General features: G+C 51.6%; 1 protein-coding gene across 1 annotated transcript; it reads right to left on the bottom strand.

The window, feature by feature from the left end:
- Positions 1 to 3455: 3455 nt before the first annotated feature.
- LOC137323241 (rac GTPase-activating protein 1-like) lies at positions 3456 to 19736 on the bottom strand. The gene is made up of 5 exons (XM_067986728.1): positions 19638 to 19736; positions 16204 to 16336; positions 7223 to 7337; positions 4580 to 4667; positions 3456 to 3994 (listed from the first exon to the last, which is right to left on the bottom strand). Exons 2-5 carry the CDS (start codon positions 16330 to 16332, stop codon positions 3943 to 3945), a joined length of 384 nt encoding a protein of 127 aa, XP_067842829.1. The 5' UTR covers positions 16333 to 16336; positions 19638 to 19736; the 3' UTR covers positions 3456 to 3942.
- Between the last annotated feature and the right edge of the window lie 567 nt (positions 19737 to 20303).

The raw sequence follows: 20303 nt of genomic DNA, 5'->3' as shown, positions 1-20303 counted from the left end.
GTACCATCTCTAGTGCAATCACATCTTTCCTGTAATGTGGTGACCAGAACTGTACACAGTACTCAAGCTGTGGCCTAACTAGTGTTTTATACAGTTCCAGCATAACCTCCCTGCTCTTATATTCTATGCCTCAGCTAATAAAGGAAAGTATCCCCTATGCCTTCTTAACCACCTTATCTACCTGTCCTGCTACCTTCAGGGATCTGTGGACATGCACTCCAAGGTCCCTCACTTCCTCTACACCTCTCAGTATCCTCCCATTTATTGCGTATTCCCTTGCCTTGTTTGCCCTCCCCAAATGCATTACCTCACACTTCTCCGGATTGAATTCCATTTGCCACTTTTCTGCCCATCTGACCAGTCCATTGATATCTTCCTGCAGTCTACAGCTTTCCTCCTCACAAAAATTGGCTGTGTGGTTAATAGTATCATCCTCAAACTTCTTGATCATGCCCCCCACATTCAAGACAAAATGGTTAATATACACCACAAAAAGCAAGGGACCGAGTACTGAGCCCTGCGGAACCTCACTGGAAACAGCCTTCCAGTCACAAAAACACCCGTCGACCATTACCCTTTGCTTCCTGCCACTGAGCCAATTTTGGATCCAATTTGCCACTTTCCCTTGGATCCCATGGATTTTTACTTTTCTGACCAGTCTGCCATGTGGGATCTTGTCAAAAGCCTTGCTAAAATCCATGTAGATTACATCAAATGCGTTACCCTCATCGACCCTCCTCGTTACCTGCTCAAAAAATTGAATCAGTTAGTCAGACACGACCTCATTAATAAATCCATGCTGACTGTCCTTGATTACTCCGTGCCTTTCTAAATGACGATTTATCCTGTCCCTCAGAATTGATTCCAGTAATTTGCCCACCACCGAGGTTAGACTGACTGGCCTGTAATTACTCAGTCTATCTCTTTCTCCCTTTTTAAACAATGGTACATCAGCAGTCCTCCAATCCTCCGGCACCACGCCTGTATCCAGGGAGGATTGGAAAATGATGGTCAGAGTCTCCGCTATTTCCTCCCTGGCTTCTCAACAGTCTGGGATACATTTCATCCGGGCCTGGTGATTTATCTAGTTTCAAAGATGCTAATCCCCTTAATACTTCCTCTTTCATAAAACCATGTTGACTCTGTCTAATCATATTATGATTTTCTAAGTGCCCTGTTACCACTTCCTTAATAATGGATTCCAGCATTTTCCCAACAACCAATGTCATGCTAACTGGTCTGTAGTTCCCTGTTTTCTCTCTCCCTCCCTTCTTTAATAGCGGGGTTACATTTGCTACCTTCCAATCCACAGGGATTGTTCCAGAATCTAGAGAATTTTGATACTAGCTCAATTGCTAAATTTAAATCTGAGATAGATAGCTTTCTGTTAACCAACGGTATTAAGGGATATGGGCCAAAGGCAGGTATATGGAGTTAGATCACAGATCAGCCATGATCTCATCAAATGGCGGAGCAGGCACGAGGGGCTGAATGGCCTACTCCTGTTCCTATATTCCTATGTTTCCTATGTTTTAAGATCAGAACCAATGCATCCACTATCTCTGCAGTCACCTCTTTTAGAACCCTCGGATGTAGGCCATCAGGTCCAGGGGATTTATCGGCTTTTAGTCCCATTGGTTTGTCCAGTACTTTTTCTGTAGTGATATTAATTACTTTAAGTTCCTCACTCTCATTAGACTCTTGGTTCCCCACTATTTCTGGTTTGTTTTTTGTGTCTTCTACTGTGAAGACAGATACAAAATATTTGTTTAACATCTCAGCCACTTCCTTATTCCCCATTATAATTTCTCCTGTCTCAGCCTCTAAGGGCCCACATTTACTTTCGCTAATCTCTTCCTTTTTACACACTTGTAGAAGCTCTTACAATCCGTTTTTTTTATATTTCTTGCTAGTTTACTCTCATATTCGAAGAGGTTAGGAAAGAAATCAAAAAATCAATTAGGAAAGCAAAGAGGAACGACAAAATTAAATTATCAAGGAATAAAAAAAGAAATAGTAAAATATTCTACAGACACAAGAAAAATCAGGATAGGGAGAGGACCAAGGGATACACACAATTAAACTCACACATATAAAAGAAATAAGATAGAAAGGGGGGAGATAATTGATAAACAAATCAAACTTAGAGGATAAAACCCCTGGTCCGGATGGATTGCATCCACGAATATTAAAAAGTTAGGGAAGAGATAGCAGAGGCACTATTACATATATATAAAAATTCACTAGAAAGTGGAATAGTGCCAGAGGACTCTGGTGGGTGTAAAAGATCCCACGGCCACTATTTTAAAGAGCAGGGGGGAGTTCTCCCCGCTGTCCTGGCCCAATATTTATCTCTCAACCAACATCACTAGAACAGAAATATCCAGTCATTACCACATTGCTGTTTGTGGGATCTTGCTATGCGCAAATTGGCTGTCACATTTACCACATTACATCAGTGACTACACTTCAAAAATCCTTCATTTGGCTGTAAAGCGCTTTGGGACGTCCTGAGGTCATGAAACGTGCTGTAGAAATACAAGTCTTTTCTGCGACAAAATACAGGAGGGCATTAATAAACGTGCAGAATGGGCGTGTAATTGGCAAATGAATTTCAATATAGATAAGTGTGAGGTGGAGCATTTTGTTTGGAAGAATAAGGAGGCCTCACACTGCTTGGATAATAAGAGTCTGAATGGGGTCGAGGAGCAGAGGGATCTGGGGGAACAGATACACAAATCACTAAAAGTAGTGACACAGGTTAATAAGGACATAAAAAAACAAACCAATCACTGGGGTTCATTTCTAGAGGGATAGAATTGAAAAGCAGGGACATTGTGTTAAACTTGTATAGAACCTTGGTTAGACCACACTTGGAGTATTGTGAACAGTTCTGGTCTCCATATTATAAAAATATAGAGGCATTGGAGAAGGTGTGAAAAAGATTCACAAAGATGATACCAGAACTGAGAGGATACAATTATCAGGAAATATTGAACTGGCTGGGGGTCTTTTCTCTAGAAAAGAGAAGACTGAGGGGTGACCTGATCGAGGTCTTTAAGATTATGAAAGGGTTTGATAGGGTAGACGTAGAGAAGATGTTTCCACTTGTGGGGGAGACCAGAACTAGAGGTCATAAATATAAGATAGTCACTAATAAATCCAATAGGGAATTCAGGAGAAACTTCTTTCCCCAGAGAGTGGCTGGACGAGCCTGTCCACACCAGAGCCTGGGCCTTTGCTGCTTTGTGGAGTTCAGTCTCACACTGGGTGGGACATTTATTCACTTCAACCATCGGGGACCCCGAGAAACATCTGTATTTTTGGAGTTTATTTGCTCTCACCGGGCTGGTATCGAGGGGCTGAGCTCAGGAGAGGGACCCGCACAAAATAAGCCCTCACCGGGACCACCTGGCGATGGAGAGATTTGAAAATTGGAACAGTCATTTGGTGAATGAAAATATATTTTATTTAATACTAGTCAGCAGGTGGGACGGCCTCGCGCTGTGTAATCGCGGTTAGCCCCGCCCCCTGTTTATACATCGACACAAACAGGAACTCTCTTCCTCAGGCTTCCAATGTACCCCTCGGGCACTCTGCTCCATGCCATGCATCGGTCACATTTAACCACCCGAGTCACTGCTGCCCAGTCCCACTGGCCACCAGACCACGTGCTGGACATTGGGGCAATCACAGCCACCAAAATGGCCGCACCTTCGAGCATGAGGTTGCAAATAAGGCAGGAGCGTGGCCTCGATGTGGCCGCGCAACTCAAGGGAGTCGGGGGGGGAGGGGGCGGGGGGAGGGAGTGAGGGGTGGTGAGGGGTGTGGCCACGGAGGGGGTGGGGGGAGCGAGGGGGTGGGGGCCGCAGGTCCAACAGGTTTTATTCCAGGGTCCAGGGTGAGGATTTGCCGGTGTTTGTCCCTTCAGGCGGTTTCGGTTTAAGTCAGTGTCAGCGACGGGAAAATCTTCCCGTGGGGAGCCCTCCCCGACCTGTGGGAACACAACGGTACAGGGACGTTGGCAATGGAACCGTCTCACCAGCTGCCCCCTCCATTCCCCGATATCCCCTCCCCCCATTTCCTACCTCTTGATCCCCCCCCCATTTACCCCCTTGCACTGTCCCGCCACCCCCCCCGCCGTTACCAGTTTGCGCTCACATGCCTTCCCCCTCCCCCGCCACAATGCCCCCTCCGTTGCCCTCGTTGCGCTCCGCCCTTGGACCCCCTCGTGTTCGTCCACTCCCCCGGTTCGCCCTTCGCGTTCGCCCTCCCTCGCACTCCCCTCCCTCTTTCCTCCCCGCCCCTCGCACTCCCCTCCCTCTTTCCCCCCTCCCTCGCACTCCCCTCCCTCTTTCCTCCCCCCTCCCTCGCACTCCCCTCCCTCTTTCCTCCCCCCCCCCGCACTCCCCTCCCTCTTTCCTCCCCCCCCCGCACTCCCCTCCCTCTTTCCTCCCCCCTCCCTCGCACTCCCCTCCCTCTTTCCTCCCCCCTCCCTCGCACTCCCCTCCCTCTTTCCTCCCACCCCCCCCCCCGCACTCCCCTCCCTCTTTCCTCCCCCCCTCCACCCCATACTCACACCAACATCACGCTGGGTGGGATACAGCAGGTGGGAGATTTGTTCATCTCGGCCACATCCGGAGACGTCAGTGGTTTAAACAGGCTCGCTGAGCAAGAGAGGGGGAGGGGGGTTAGAGCCGAGATAATCACCGACCCAGCCCCCCCCACTCCCACCGACGACCCCCAGCCCCCATTGACCTCGCCCCACCCCCCCCCCCCCCGCCCCACCCCCACACCACACCCCACCCCCACTTAAGAGTCAGAGAGTCACAGGCGGAGTCTCTGGAGTTACCTGGGAAACCCGGTGCACAGGATGGAGTGCGGTGAGGACAATCCACTCGAGACTTGAGCACAAAATCCACGCCGCACTGTCGGAGGGTCAGTACTGAGGGAGCGCCGCACTGTCGGAGGGTCAGTACTGAGGGAGCGCTGCACTGTCGGAGGGTCAGTACTGAGGGAGCGCCGCACTGTCGGAGGGTCAGTACTGAGGGAGCGCCGCACTGTCGGAGGGTCAGTACTGAGGGAGCGCCGCACTGTCGGAGGGTCAGTACTGAGGGAGCGCCGCACTGTCGGAGGGTTAGTACTGAGGGAGCGCCGCACTGTCGGAGGGTCAGTGCTGAGGGAGCGCCGCACTGTCGGAGGGTCAGTACTGAGGGAGCGCTGCACTGTCGGAGGGTTAGTACTGAGGGAGCGCCGCACTGTCGGAGGGTCAGTGCTGAGGGAGCGCCGCACTGTCGGAGGGTCAGTACTGAGGGAGTGCTGCACTGTCGGAGGGTCAGTACTGAGGGAGCGCTGCACTGTCGGAGGGTCAGTGCTGAGGGAGCGCCGCACTGTCGGAGGGTCAGTGCTGAGGGAGCGCCGCACTGTCGGAGGGGCAGTACTGAGGGAGCGCCTCACTGTCGGAGGGTCAGTGCTGAGGGAGCGCCGCACTGTCGGAGGGTCAGTGCCGAGGGAGCGCCGCACTGTCGGAGGTGCTGTCTTTTGGATGAAACGTTTAACCACGGCTCCGTCTGCCCTCTCAGGTGGCTGTAAACGATCCCACGGCCAATATTTCGATGAAGAGCAGGGGAGTTCTCCCCAGTGTCCTGGGCAGATATTTATCCCTCAACCAACATCACAAGCAGATTATCTGGTCATTTATCTCATTGCTGTTTGTGGGATCTTGCTGTGCGCAAATTAGCTGCCATGTTTCCTACATTACAACAGTGACTACACTTCAAAAAAATACTTCATTGGCTGTAAATCGCTTTGGGACGTCCTGAGGCGGAGAGGGGCTCGGTGTAAATGGGAGTCCTCTCTTTCAAAGTGTTTGCACACACCGGCTACCCCTCTGTGTTCAGAGTCCAGTAGCAGATGGAGAAGGGGTTTAAACCCCAAGATCCCCGTGTAATACGCCTCGACCCCTCGAAACCGACAGCCCAGGTACGACCAATCACCAATCACACACTTCCAACAGCCCAACATTGAAACTGCCACCCAAACCTTTCGCATAATTTACTTCCAACACGAGGCAGATACGAGCAACACCCCTCCCCCTCACTGGACCATCAGGAGCAACACCCCTCCCCCTCACTGGACCATCAGGAGCAACACCCCTCCCCCTCACTGGACCATCAGGAGCGACACCCCTCCCCCTCACTGGACCATCAGGAGCAACACCCCTCCCCCTCACTGGACCATCAGGAGCAACACCCCTCCCCCTCACTGGACCATCAGGAGCAACACCCCTCCCCCTCACTGGACCATCAGGAGCGACACCCCTCCCCCTCACTGGACCATCAGGAGCAACACCCCTCCCCCTCACTGGACCATCAGGAGTAACACCCCTCCCCCTCACTGGACCATCAGGAGTAACACCCCTCCCCCTCACTGGACCATCAGGAGCAACACCCCTCCCCCTCACTGGACCATCAGGAGCGACACCCCTCCCCCTCACTGGACCATCAGGAGCAACACCCCTCCCCCTCACTGGACCATCAGGAGCAACACCCCTCCCCCTCACTGGACCATCAGGAGCAACACCCCTCCCCCTCACTGGACCATCAGGAGCGACACCCCTCCCCCTCACTGGACCATCAGGAGCGACACCCCTCCCCCTCACTGGACCATCAGGAGCAACACCCCTCCCCCTCACTGGACCTCACTCCACACAACGTCCGTCTCCACCTCAATCCCAAACACACCTCCCTTCAGAAATTCGCAACTCAGGAACTCTTCAATCCTGTTCCTGTATCTGGGGAAGTCCATCTCACCTCCCCCCGCCCCCCCCCCAACTCACACATTCCCGTACCGGGTGGGGGGCCCTCCTCACGTTCCCGTACCGGGAGGGGGGGGAAGAGGGGCCACCCTCACAATACCGGGGGGAGCACTATTTGGGGGGGCCACTATTTTGGGGAGGGGGGTGGGGGTGATGGGTGCCCTCTATCTGGGAGCCCCCCACCCCGACCTCTCACCCTCCTCATTGCTCCCCCCTCTGGCTCGACATTCCCTCTCCGCTTCCCGACCTCTAACCTCCCTTCACCTCCCCCTCCTCTTACAGTCTACGAGGCTTTTAAGCCCCGAGCTCAGTCACCCAATCCCCTCACCTCGATTTCCCTCCGTTCTGCCCCTACAACTGGGGCCTGGGCCCTGCCACGAAAATAAAGGGAAGGACCGTTCTCACCAGATGTGAAGAGGCCTCGGCCGCAGGCACTAGGTTCAGCCCATGTCATCGCCTGTCCCACCGGCACAAACTGGGTCCAATAGTCCGAGGGCAACGAGAGGAGTCGTCCCACAACCTGACAGAGTGAAGCAGCAAACAGATTCAGAGCAGGCCGACAGAGGGAGGGTACAGCACGGGTTAGATACAGAGTAAAGCTCCCTCTACACTGTCCCATCAAACACTCCCAGGGCAGGTACAGGGTTAGATACAGAGTAAAGCTCCCTCTACACTGTCCCATCAAACACTCCCAGGGCAGGTACAGGGTTAGATACAGAGTAAAGCTCCCTCTACACTGTCCCATCAAACACTCCCAGGGCAGGTACAGCATGGGTTAGATACAGAGTAAAGCTCCCTCTACACTGTCCCATCAAACACTCCCAGGGCAGGTACAGGGTTAGATACAGAGTAAAGCTCCCTCTACACTGCCCGAACCTCAGACTGCATCAACATTATTGATTCTTGACATCACCCCTGAACGGCCTGGCTCTTATTTTAAGGTTCTGCCCCCTTGTTCTGGACTCCCCCCACCAGAGGAAATAGTTTCCCTTTATCAACCCCATCAAATCCATTTTTAAACCCCTCATAGTAACAGGTGGAGGCCATTTAATGAGATCATGGTTGATTTGTGACTTAACTCCAAAGGTATTAGAGGAAAATGGGAAATCTCCCAGTCTCGGGTTTAAAATTAACAAATGAGTTAACATCAATTACACACAAAGGGTGGTAGAAGTTTGGAACTCTCTTCCGCAAACGGCAATTGATACTAGCTCAATTGTTAAATTTAAATCTGAGATAGATAGCTTTTTGGCAACCAAAGGTATTAAGGGATATGGGCCAAAGGCAGGTATATGGAGTTAGATCACAGATCAGCCATGATCTTATCAAATGGGGGAGCAGGCACGAGGGGCTGAATGGCCTCCTCCTGTTCCTATGTTCCACCTGTTTGCGGAAGAGAGTTCCAAACTTCTACCACCCTTTGTGTGTAGAAATGTTTTCTAATCTCACTCCTGAAAGGTCTGGCTCTAATTTTTAGACTGTGCCCCTTACTCCTAGAATCCCCAACCAGCAGAAATAGTTTCTCTCTATCCACCCTATCCGTTCCCCTTAATATTTTTAAACCCCTTGATTATTTCCCTCCGCCATTTCTGGACCTCAGTTGCTGCTGATAATCTGACACAGCCAGCGTTCCTCAGGTGCACACTTGGTCTCATTGTACGGTGTGCGGACAACACAGTGTGAACAGCTGAGAGTTCGGTGAGTGGGGGAAGGAGGTGAAGTGGGGGAAGGAGGTGCTGCTTTGCTTTGCTTTTCCTAACTTTTTCCCCAGAGCGGCGGCAGACCTGAGAGTAGAAGACTGAGAGTGGGGAATAAAAGCAGCAGCAGACCTGCAACAAGAGACAACTACTGTGCGACGTCACAGGTGAGGCAGGAGAGTCCGAGAGGTGAGCACAGTATAAAAGGAGACCCCGAGAGCGGGAGGAGAGTCTGAGGGGTGAACGCAGGGTAAATCTAAGGCAAGTCATGGCAGCAGAGCTCGCACCCGTGATATGCTCCTCCTGCACTATGTGGGAAGTCATGGACACTACCAGTGTCCCTGGTGACCATGTGTGCAGGAAGTGTGTCCAGCTGCAGCTACTGGCTAACCGCATTTTGGAGCTGGAGCTGTGGGTGGATTCACTGTGGAGCATCCGCGATGCTGAGACTATCGTGGATAGCACGTTCAGTGAGGTGGTCACACCGCAGGTAAAGATTACTCAGGCAGAAAGTAAATTGGTGACCGCCAGGCAGAGTAAAAGGACTAGGCAGGTAGAGCAGGAGTCCCCTGGGGCCATCTCCCTCTCAAACAGATATTCTGCTTTAGATACTGTTAGGGGAGATGGCTTATCAGGGGAAAGCAGCAAGAGCCAAGTTCGGGGCACCACGGGTGGCTCTGCTGCACAGGAGGGGAGGAAGAAGAGTGGCAGGGCAATAGTGATAGGGGATTCAATTGTAAGGGGAACAGATAGGCGTTTCTGCGGCCGCAAACGTGACTCCAGGATGGTATGTTGCCTCCCTGGTGCTAGGGTCAAGGATGTCACGGAACGGCTGCAGGGCATTCTGGAGGGGGAGGGTGAACAGCCAGTAGTCGTGGTCCATATTGGTACCAACGACATAGGTAACAAAAGGGATGAGGTCCTGCAAGGTGAATTGAAGGAGTTAGGAGATAAATTAAAAAGCAGGAGCTCAAAGGTAGTGATCTCAGGATTACTACCAGTGCCACGTGCTAGTGAGTACAGGAACAGGAGAATAGACAGGATGAATGCGTGGCTGCAGGGATGGTGTAGGAGGGAGGGATTTAGATTCCTGGGACATTGGGACCGGTTCTGGGGAAGGTGGGACCTGTACAAGCGAGACGGGTTACACCCGAGCAGGACCGGGACCAATGTCCTCGCGGGGGTGTTTGCTAGTGCTGTTGGGGAAGGTTTAAACTAGAGTGGCAGGGGGATGGGAACCTGAGCGGGGAGTCAGAAGGGAGTAAAGTTGAGAGCAACAAGAGAGGGGAAGACCCAGGGGAATTCTACAATACAATTAGTACAAACAGTTGTTCAAGAACAAGTGAAAGGGAAAAGCGTAGAGCAGCGGAAAGAAAGTGTACTTCAGACAAGACAGATAAAGTGAAAACTAGAAGGCGTAAGGCGATTAACCCAGCATCAAAGCTGAAGGTCAGGCTCGCGTGTGTGGCCCAATTAAGAGTTCTATATACAAATACACGGAGTATAAGGAATAAATTAAATGAACTACAGATTCAAATTCAAATTGGAGGGTATGACATGATAGCTATCACTGAGACATGGCTGCAGGATGGTCAAGATTGGGAACTAAATATATCGGGTTATAAGGTCTACAGGAGCGACAGGGAAAATGGAAGAGGGGGAGGAGTAGCCTTAGTGATTAGAGATGAAATCACTTCAATGATAAAGGGGGATATAACGAGAGGTAAGCAGCCAACAGAGACCTTATGGGTTGAATTGAGAAATAGGAAAGGATCTAAGACTATAGTGGGAGTTGTGTATAGGACCCCTGGCAGCAGCTCAAGTGCGAGATTGTATAAATGCAGAGATTAGACAAGTGTGTAAGAAAGGCATAGTGGTCTTAATGGGGGACTTTAACCTTCACATAGATTGGGAAAAGCAGACTAGCAACTGTCAGAAAGGTAGTGAATTTCTTGAGTGTGTCCGGGATAGTTTTCTACAGCAGTATGTCCGAGAGGCAACAAGGGGGCAAGCCGTACTAGATTTAGTAATGAGTAATGAACCAGATTTAGTTAAGAGCTTAACTGTGCGTGAACATCTGTCCAATAGTGATCATAACATGATCGAGTTCAATGTAGTGTTTGAAAGGGAAAAAAGTGAATCAGCTGCTAAGATTCGAGACTTGGGTAAGGCCGACTTCAATGGGATGAGACAGAGACTGTCCACAGTGAACTGGGCAAATCTGTTAATGGGTAAAACGACTGATGATCAGTGGGAAATGTTTAAAGAAACATTTAACGTGATACAGAATCGGTTTATACCCCTGAGGGGCAAGAACTCTACTTGCCAAAAAAAACAGCCATGGACAACTAAAGAGGTAAGGGACAGTATAAGACATAAGGAAAGGGCATACAAAAAGGCAAAAAATGGCACAGATCCTGGCGAATGGGAAAGATACAAAGATCAACAAAGGGTCACAAAGCAGATAGTAAGAGCTACAAAAAGAGAGTATGAAAAGAAACTTGCAAGGGATATCAAAACCAATACGAAGAACTTTTATAGTTATATTAGGAAAAAGAGGGTGGTCAGGAGCAGTGTTGGCCCCTTAAAAACTGAAAGTGGGGATATTGTCATCGACAATGGGGAAATGGCGGACATGTTGAACAATTACTTTGCGTCAGTATTTACAGTAGAAAAAGAGGATAGCATGCCGGAAATCCCAAGAAAACTAATATTGAATCGGGGACAGGGACTCAATAAAATTAACATAAGTAAAGCAACAGTAATGAAGAAAATAATAGCACTAAAGAGTGACAAATCCCCAGGACCAGATGGTTTCCATCCCAGGGTTTTAAAGGAAGTAGGTGAGCACATTGCAGATGCACTAACTATAATCTTTCAAAGTTCTCTAGATTCAGGAACTGTCCCTCTAGATTGGAAAATTGCACATGTCACTCCGCTTTTCAAGAAAGGAGAGAAAGGGAAACCGGGGAATTATAGACCAGTTAGCCTAACATCTGTTGTGGGGAAAATGCTGGAGTCTATAATTAAGGATAGGGTGACTGAACACCTCGAGAATTTTCAGTTAATCAGAGAGAGCCAGCATGGATTTGTGAAAGGTAGGTCGTGCCTGACAAACCTGATTGAATTTTTTGAAGAGGTGACTAAAGTAGTGGACAGGGGAATGTCAATGGATGTTATTTATATGGACTTCCAGAAGGCATTTGATAAGGTCCCACATAAGAGACTGTTAGCTAAGATAGAAGCCCATGGAATCGAGGGAAAAGTACGGACTTGGTTAGGAAGTTGGCTGAGCGAAAGGCGACAGAGCGTAGGGATAATGGGAAGGTCCTCACATTGGCAGGATGTGACTAGTGGAGTCCCGCAGGGATCTGTCTTGGGGCCTCAATTATTCACAATATTTATTAACGACTTAGATGAAGGCATAGAAAGTCTCATATCTAAGTTTGCCAATGACACAAAGATTGGTGGCATTGTAAGCAGTGTAGATGAAAACATAAAATTACAAAGCGATATTGATAGATTAGGTGAATGGGCAAAATTGTGGCAAATGGAATTCAATGTAGACAAATGTGAGCTCATCCACTTTGGATCAAAAAAGGATAGAACAGGGTACTTTCTAAATGGTGAAAAGTTAAAAACAGTGGATGTCCAAAGGGACTTCGGGGTTCAGGTGCATAGATCATTGAAGTGTCATGAACAGGTGCAGAAAATAATCAATAAGGCTAATGGAATGCTGGCCTTTATATCTAGAGGACTAGAGTACAAGGGGGCAGAAGTTATGCTGCAGCTATACAAAACCCTGGTTAGACCGCACCTGGAGTACTGTGAGCAGTTCTGGGCACTGCACCTTCGGAAGGACATATTGGCCTTGGAGGGAGTGCAGCGTAGGTTTACTAGAATGATACCCAGACTTCAAGGGTTAAGTTACGAGGAGAGATTACACAAATTGGGGTTGTATTCTCTGGAGTTTCGAAGGTTAAGGGGTGATCTGATCGAAGATTATAAGATATTAAGGGGAACAGATAGGGTGGATAGAGAGAAACTATTTCCGCTGGTTGGGGATTCTAGGAGAAGGGGGCACAGTCTAAAAATTAGAGCCAGACCTTTCAGGAGTGAGATTAGAAAACATTTCTGCACACAAAGGGTGGTAGAAGTTTGGAACTCTCTTCCGCAAACGGCAATTGATACTAGCTCAATTGCTAAATTTAAATGTGAGATAGATAGCTTTTTGGCAACCAAAGGTATTAAGGGATATGGGCCAAAGGCAGGTATATGGAGTTAGATCACAGATCAGCCATGATCTTATCAAATGGCGGAGCAGGCACGAGGGGCTGAATGGCCTGCTCCTGTTCCTATGTACCCTGTGTCTTCACACTCTAGCTGCCAGCCTCCTGCAGATCCCTCCTTTGCCCACCAGGAGGCACATGGTACCAAGTGTGGACATGTCCTATTGTGGCTCAGATTTGTTTCAGGCAGCACCTCAATGTGAGTATTTTCATATTTACAAAGTATTGGTCAATCTCACAAGCAACAACTTGCATTTATATAGTTCCTTTAACTTGGTAAAACATCCCAAGATAAGGGCTCGGCCATTTCGGACTGAGATGAGGAGGAATTTCTTCACTCAGAGGGTTGTGAATCTTTGGAATTCTCTCCCCCAGAGGGCTGTGGATGCTGAGTCATTGAATATATTCAAGGCTGAGATCGATAGATTTTTGGACTCGAGGGGAATCAAGGGATCTGGGGATCGGGCGGGAAAGTGGAGTTGAGGTCAAAGATCAGCCGTGATCTTATTGAATGGCGGAGCAGGATCGAGGGGCCGAATGGCCTACTCCTGCTCCTATTTCTTGTTATGTCCCAGGGTGCTTCAGAGGGGCACAAATCAAATAAAAATTTGACACCGAGCCACATAAGGACATATTAGGACAGGTGACCAAAAGCTTGGTCAAAAAAGTAGGTTTTAAGGAGCATGTTAAAAGGAGGAGAGTGTCTGAGCAGTGCGAGGTGTAGAAATGCATAAAGGTAGATAAGGTGGTTAAAAAGGCATACGGGACACTTTCCTTTATTAGCCGAAGTACAGAATATAAGAGCAGGGAGGTTATGCTGGAACTTTATAAAACACTAGTTAGGCCACAGCTTGAGTACTGGGTACAGTTCTGGTCACCACATTACAGGAAAGATGTGATTGCACTGGAGAGGGTGCAGAGGAGATTTACGAGGATGTTGCCAGGACTGGAGAATTTTAGCTATGAGGAAAGATTGGATAGGCTGGGGTTGTTTTCTTTGGAACAAAGGAGGCTGAGGGGAGATTTAATTGAGGTGTATAAAATTATGAGGGGCCCAGATAGAGTGGATAGGGAGGACCTATTTCCCTTAGCAGAGGGGTCAGTGACCAGGGGGCATAGATTTAAAGTAATTGGTCGAAGGATTAGAGGGGAGCTGAGGAGAATTTTTTTTCACCCAGAGGTTGGTGGGGGTCTGGAACTCACTGCCTGAGAGGGTGGGAGAGGCAGAAACCCTCAACTCATTTAAAAAGTACCTGGATGTGCACCTGAAGTGCCGAAACCCACAGGGCTACGGACCAAGTGCAGGAAAGTGGGATTAGGCTGGGTGGCTCTTTCTCGACCAGCAGGGCCAAATGGCCTCCTTCCATGCTGTAAATTTTCTATATTTCTGTGAGAGGTGGAGAGGTTTAGGGAGGGAATTCCAGAGCTTAGGGCCCAAGCAGCTGAAGGCACGGCCGCCAATGGTGGAGCGATGAAAATCAGGGAATGCGCAAGAGGCCAGAATTGGAGGAGCGCAGAGATCTCGGGGGGTTGTAGGGCTGGAGGAGGTTACAGAGAGAGGGAGGGGAGAGGCAGAGAGAGGGAGGGGCGAGGCAGAGAGAGGGAGGGGCGAGGCCACGGAGGGATTTGAACACAAGGATGAGAATTTTAAAATCGAGTTGTTGCCAGATAGAGTTAAGAGCAGGCACAGTCTTCAGATGAGAGGGGTTCGAGGGTGGGGATAATTGGATCATGGGCTGTGGATTTAATTCAATCCCCATTTTGAAGTTATACATTCCATTATTAGAAACTCCCATGTCCACATTCATAGAAACTGTATGTAAACGTGTCACGTTGTAATTACACCCTCCTGCCATTGGGGATGCTGCACTGCCATCACTGGGGAGGAAGGGTTAATTACTGACCCCATTACTCAGGCAATCTCCATTATAAATGGAGACATGGAAGCTCAGAATGGGAACAGCTGACAGGAAGTGAGTCCAGATTCTTTAGTCAAAGGACAGCTGCAGTTCCATCACTTTACCCCAGGGGGCGCCACACCATCTCTGGTGCCCCCTGCAGGTTTCCAGTGGAACTGCAAATCCAGGGCCACACTTGTTTGGACCAATTGTGTTTGGGCGAGTGTTTGGGGTTAGATGAAGTCGGGAGGGAGGAGGCTCGTGGGGAGCATAAACACCGGGATAGACCTGTTGGGCCGAATGGCCTGTTTCTGTGCTGCACATTCTATGCAAACCTATGTTTGCAAATCTGGCCATCAGATTGGACACAGAAATATGGACCGTCCAAAAGAACAGATAAAGGAGACCATCCAAATATTCAGGTGTATTGTTTCCTCAATAGCTGGAATGATAAAAGTTCCATTCAGCCCATCTAGGTCACTCCATACACGATTACCTCAGTCCCGGACGGCTCGCCAAACTCTTGTACTCCCTAACCCCAAGTGAATCAAACAGATCCGCTCTCTGTCCACCCCCCACCCCCCTCCCCCCTCCCCCCTCCCCCCACCCCCCTCCCCCCTCCCCCCCACCATGATGAAAGATTCCAATTGACCCTGAATCATCTTCTCAGAGTCTGTTCCACACACACTATCCTGGAAGAAAAGGTTCTCAATCTCTCATTTTGTATTGTCGCCTCATTATCCCAGTTAAATAACTTGTTAGCTCCCTCCTCGTCTGGCCTCCTATTGCTTACAGATCTGGATCACAGCCTCATGTTCTCCGCTCCTCACTGAAACCAAGGTCAGTTGTTTGGGCCTTTCTTCATAACTCAGACCCCCGAAGGCCTGGATATCAGAACTGAGGTTAGACCAATCAGGAAAGATTGAACAGGCTGGGGCTCTTTTCTCTAGAAGAGGGGAGACTGAGGGGTGACCTGATCGAGGTCTTTAAGATTATGAAAGGGTTTGATAGGGTAGACGTAGAGAAAATGTTTCCACTTGTGGGGGAGACCAGAACTAGAGGTCATAAATATAAGATAGTCACTAATAAATCCAATAGGGAATTCAGGAGAAATTTCTTTACCCAGAGAGTGGTGAGAATGTGGAACTCACTCCCACAGGGAGTAGTTGAGGTGAATAGTGTGGATGGATTTAAGGGGAAGCTCGATAAACACATGAGGGAGAAAGGAATAGAAGGATATGCTGATAGGGTGAGATGAAGTAGGGAGGGAGGAGGCTCGTGTGGAGCATAAACACCGGGATAGAGCGGTTGGTTTGTGTTGTAGTTTCTATGTAATTTATCCTGAACCCTCCCTAATGTATCTGTATCTTGCAGTAGGGTCACTAAACCTGCACCCCCAAAACCCTAGAACAGTCCAGTGATCTGTACATGGTCTGACTGATAACCAGTGCCCCTGGAAACATGTTACCCAGAGACAGAGACCCCGGGGATCTCACACTCACCTTTGGCTGCCATTCCGTGTCCTTAAAGACCTGCAGTGGGTGGGGGTCTGGGTTGGAGTGACCCACAATGGTCGGCCCAAAGACTCTGGCGAGATTCAGTTTATCCATTCGACATTCAGGACTTGCCATCACTCTGGGCAAGGAGCAGAAAAGGGTCAGAGACCGTTCCTCCGGTCAATCGCCCAATAACAGACCGTTCCCCCCCGCCCCCCCAATAACAGACCGTTCCCCCCCGCCCCCCCAATAACAGACCGTTCCCCCCCCCGCCCCCCCAATAACAGACCGTTCCCCCCCCCGCCCCCCCAATAACAGACCGTTCCCCCCACCCCCCAATAACAGACCGTTCCCCCCACCCCCCCAATAACAGACCGTTCCCCCCCACCCCCCCAATAACAGACCGTTCCCCCCCACCCCCCCCAATAACAGACCGTTCCCCCCACCCCCCCAATAACAGACCCGTTCCCCCCCGCCCCCCCAATAACAGACCGTTCCCCCCCCGCCCCCAATAACAGACCGTTCCCCCCCGCCCCCCCCATAACAGACCGTTCCCCCCACCGCCCCCAATAACAGACCGTTCCCCCCCACCCCCCCCAATAACAGACCGTTCCCCCCCACCCCCCCAATAACAGACCGTTCCCCCCCACCGCCCCCAATAACAGACCGTTCCCCCCCGCCCCCAATAACAGACCGTCCCCCATCACACACCCCCCCAATAACAGACCGTTCCCCCCGCCCCCCCAATAACAGACCGTTCCCCCCGCCCCCCCCATTAACAGACCGTTCCCCCCCCACCCCCCCCATTAACAGACCGTTCCCCCCACCCCCCCATTAACAGACCGTTCCCCCCACCCCCAATAACAGACCGTTCTCTCCCACCCCCCCATTAACAGACCGTTCCCCCCACCCCCCCATTAACAGACCGTTCCCCGCATCCCCCCAATAACAGACCGTTCCCCCCCCACCCCCAATAACAGACCGTTCCCCCCCCACCCCCAATAACAGACCGTTCCCCCCCAACCCCCAATAACAGACCGTTCCCCCCACCCCCCCCAATAACAGACCGTTCCCCCCCCACCCCCAATAACAGACCATTCCCCCCACCCCCCCATTACAGACCGTTCCCCCCACCCCCCCCAATAACAGACCGTTCCCCCCACCCCCCCAATAACAGGACCGTTCCCCCCACCCCCCCCATTACAGACCGTTCCCACCCACCCCCCCCCCATTACAGACCGTTCCCCCCCACCCCCCAATAACAGACCGTTCCCCCCCCCCACCCCCAATAACAGACCGTTCCCCCCACCCCCCCCCATTAACAGACCGTTCCCCCCACCCCCCCATTAACAGACCGTTCCCCCCCACCCCCCCATTAACAGACCGTTCCCCCCACCCCCCCCAATAACAGACCGTTCCCCCCCCCCGCCCCCATTAACAGACCGTTCCCCCCCCCCCCACCCATTAACAGACCGTTCCCCCCCCCCACCCATTAACAGACCGTTCCCCCCCCCCCACCCATTAACAGACCGTTCCCCCCACACCCCCATTAACAGACCGTTCCCCCCACCCCCAATAACAGACCGTTCCCCCACCCCCCCCAATAACAGACCGTTCCCCCCCCCGCCCCCATTAACAGACCGTTCCCCCCACCCCCAATAACAGACCGTTCCCCCCACCCCCCCCAATAACAGACCGTTCCCCCCCCCCGCCCCCATTAACAGACCGTTCCCCCCACCCCCCCCAATAACAGACCGTTCCCCCCCCCCCGCCCCCATTAACAGACCGTTCCCCCCCCCCCCGCCCCCATTAACAGACCGTTCCCCCCACACCCCCATTAACAGACCGTTCCCCCCACCGCCCCCAATAACAGACCGTTCCCCCCCCACTCACCCAATAACAGACCGTTCCCCCCCCACCGCCCCCAATAACAGACCGTTCCCCCACCGCCCCCAATAACAGACCGTTCCCCCCCACTCACCCAATAACAGACCGTTCCCCCCACGCCCCCAATAACAGACCGTTCCCCCCCCCCCATCCATTAACAGACTGTTCCCCCCACCCCCCCATTAACAGACCGTTCCCCCCACCCCCCCAATAACAGACTGTTCCCCCCACCCCCCCAATAACAGACCGTTCCCCCCCACCGCCCCAATAACAGACCGTTCCCCCCACGCCCCCAATAACAGACCGTTCCCCCCCCCCACCCATTAACAGACTGTTCCCCCCACCCCCCCATTAACAGACCGTTCCCCCCCCCCACCCATTAACAGACTGTTCCCCCCCCCCGCCCCCATTAACAGACCGTTCCCCCCACCCCCCATTAGCAGACCGTTCCCCCCACCCCCCCATTAACAGACCGTTCCCCCCACCCCCCCAATAACAGACCGTTCCCCCCACCCCCCCCCATTAACAGACCGTTCCCCCCACCCCCCCATTAGCAGACCGTTCCCCCCACCCCCCCATTAGCAGACCGTTCCCCCCCACCCCCCCATTAACAGACCGTTTCTCTCTCTCCTCCTCCCCCACTCTCTGGGGAATCCCCCCGTCTCTCTCAGTCTCTCTCGGACGGGAGTTGACCAACTCTCAAGTTTGAGATGCTTCAGGTGAACAAACTGATGTGATCTGAAGAGTTAACTGATGCTGGAGGAACCCTGTACAGACCCTGAGTACCGGAGATCAGAGAGCCCCCTTGAATTGTTACCGTACCAGTGAGATTAGATCACAATCTTCAATAATTTCATCACTCTTTGATTATTCACATTATTCAATAAACGATCATGTTTATACTTCAAACAAGTTGATGTTCTCGCCTGAGTCAGAAGGTCATGGGTTCAAGTCCCACAATCCAGGCTCGTACTGTCGGAGGGGGACGGCCCCGAGGGAGGGGAGCGGGGGGCAGCCCCGAGGGAGCGCCGCACCGTCGGGGGAGGGGAGCGGGGGGCAGCCCCGAGGGAGCGCCGCACCGTCGGGGGAGGGGTGCCGGGGGGGGCAAGCCCGAGGGAGCGCCGCACCGTCGGGGGAGGGGAGCGGGGGGCAGCCCCGAGGGAGCGCCGCACCGTCGGGGGAGGGGGTGCCGGGGGGGAGGCAGCCCCGAGGGAGCGCCGCACCGTCGGGGGAGGGGTGCCGGGGGGAGGCAGCCCCGAGGGAGCGCCGGCCCCCTCAGGAGGATGTAAAAGGTCCCACAGCATTATTTGAAGAGCAAGGGAATTCTCTCTCAAACCAATCAAATGGTCATTCGTCGCATTGCTGTTTTTGGGATCTTGCTGTGCTCACGATGGCTGCAACGTTTGCCTACATTGTACGTGAAGCACAGAGATGATTTGCAGAGACGTCAGAAAGTGATGTATAAATTCAAACCTGTGGAAGCCAACAAGGACACAGGCACTAGGCCTCACTACAGCCGGGGACTCGGCTACTTTCAAACCCAGAAACCTTACCGCTGGAGGTGGATGATCAGAAAGGCCAGAGTGTCTCTGTTGGCTTGAGGCAGGTTGCCCACAGCTCGACAGAGGTCTCCCGTGTTCCGGTCGTCTGGGAGATCTACACAAAACCCAGAGGGAAAGAAAGAGAGAGTTTGAACTCATGGATCGGGGCTTCAGGCAGCAAATGGAACAGCACAGACCCATTGGGTTCCCATGCACCACATCCCCCAGTCCCTGCTCGGTGTGGAACAGAGGAGCAGCTGCGAGGGCAGGTTGCCCTGGCAAGGCCCTATTTATTGACAATCCCTACTTGCCCCAAGGGCAGTTAAATGCAGTCAGGTTGGTGTGGGGACTGGAGTCACATATAGGCCCAGACCGGGTAAGGACGGCAGGTTTCCTTCCCTAAAGGACGTTAGTGAACCAGTTGGGTTTTTACGACAATCCGACAGTTTCAGGGTCACTTTTACTGAGACCAGCCCATAAATTACCAGATTACTGAATTCAATTGGATTCAATCACAGGAACAGGAGGAGACCATTCAGCCCCTCGAACCTGTTCCGCCATTCAATTAGACCATGGCTGATCTGTATCTTAACTCTATTTCCCTCCTTGGTTCCCCTAACCCTTAATCCCCTCATCCAACAAAATCCATCGATCTCAGTTTTGAAGTTTCCAATTGAC

This window comes from Heptranchias perlo, chromosome 7, assembly GCF_035084215.1.
Source record: "Heptranchias perlo isolate sHepPer1 chromosome 7, sHepPer1.hap1, whole genome shotgun sequence".
Taxonomy (NCBI): domain Eukaryota; kingdom Metazoa; phylum Chordata; class Chondrichthyes; order Hexanchiformes; family Hexanchidae; genus Heptranchias; species Heptranchias perlo.
The sequence above is the reverse complement of the archived record's forward strand: the minus strand, read 5'-3'. Positions and strand labels throughout refer to the sequence as shown.

Bases quoted from the DNA above. Each gene is read 5' to 3' on its own strand.
- LOC137323241 (XM_067986728.1), bottom strand. From the start codon at position 16,332: ATGGCAAGTCCTGAATGTCGAATGGATAAACTGAATCTCGCCAGAGTC. The intron at 7,338-16,203 runs GTGAGTGTGAGA...TCACTCTGTCAG, and splicing joins ACACGGAATGGCAGCCAAAG to GTTGTGGGACGACTCCTCTC. The intron at 4,668-7,222 runs GTGAGAACGGTC...TCTCTTGCTCAG, and splicing joins CCGAGGCCTCTTCACATCTG to CGAGCCTGTTTAAACCACTG.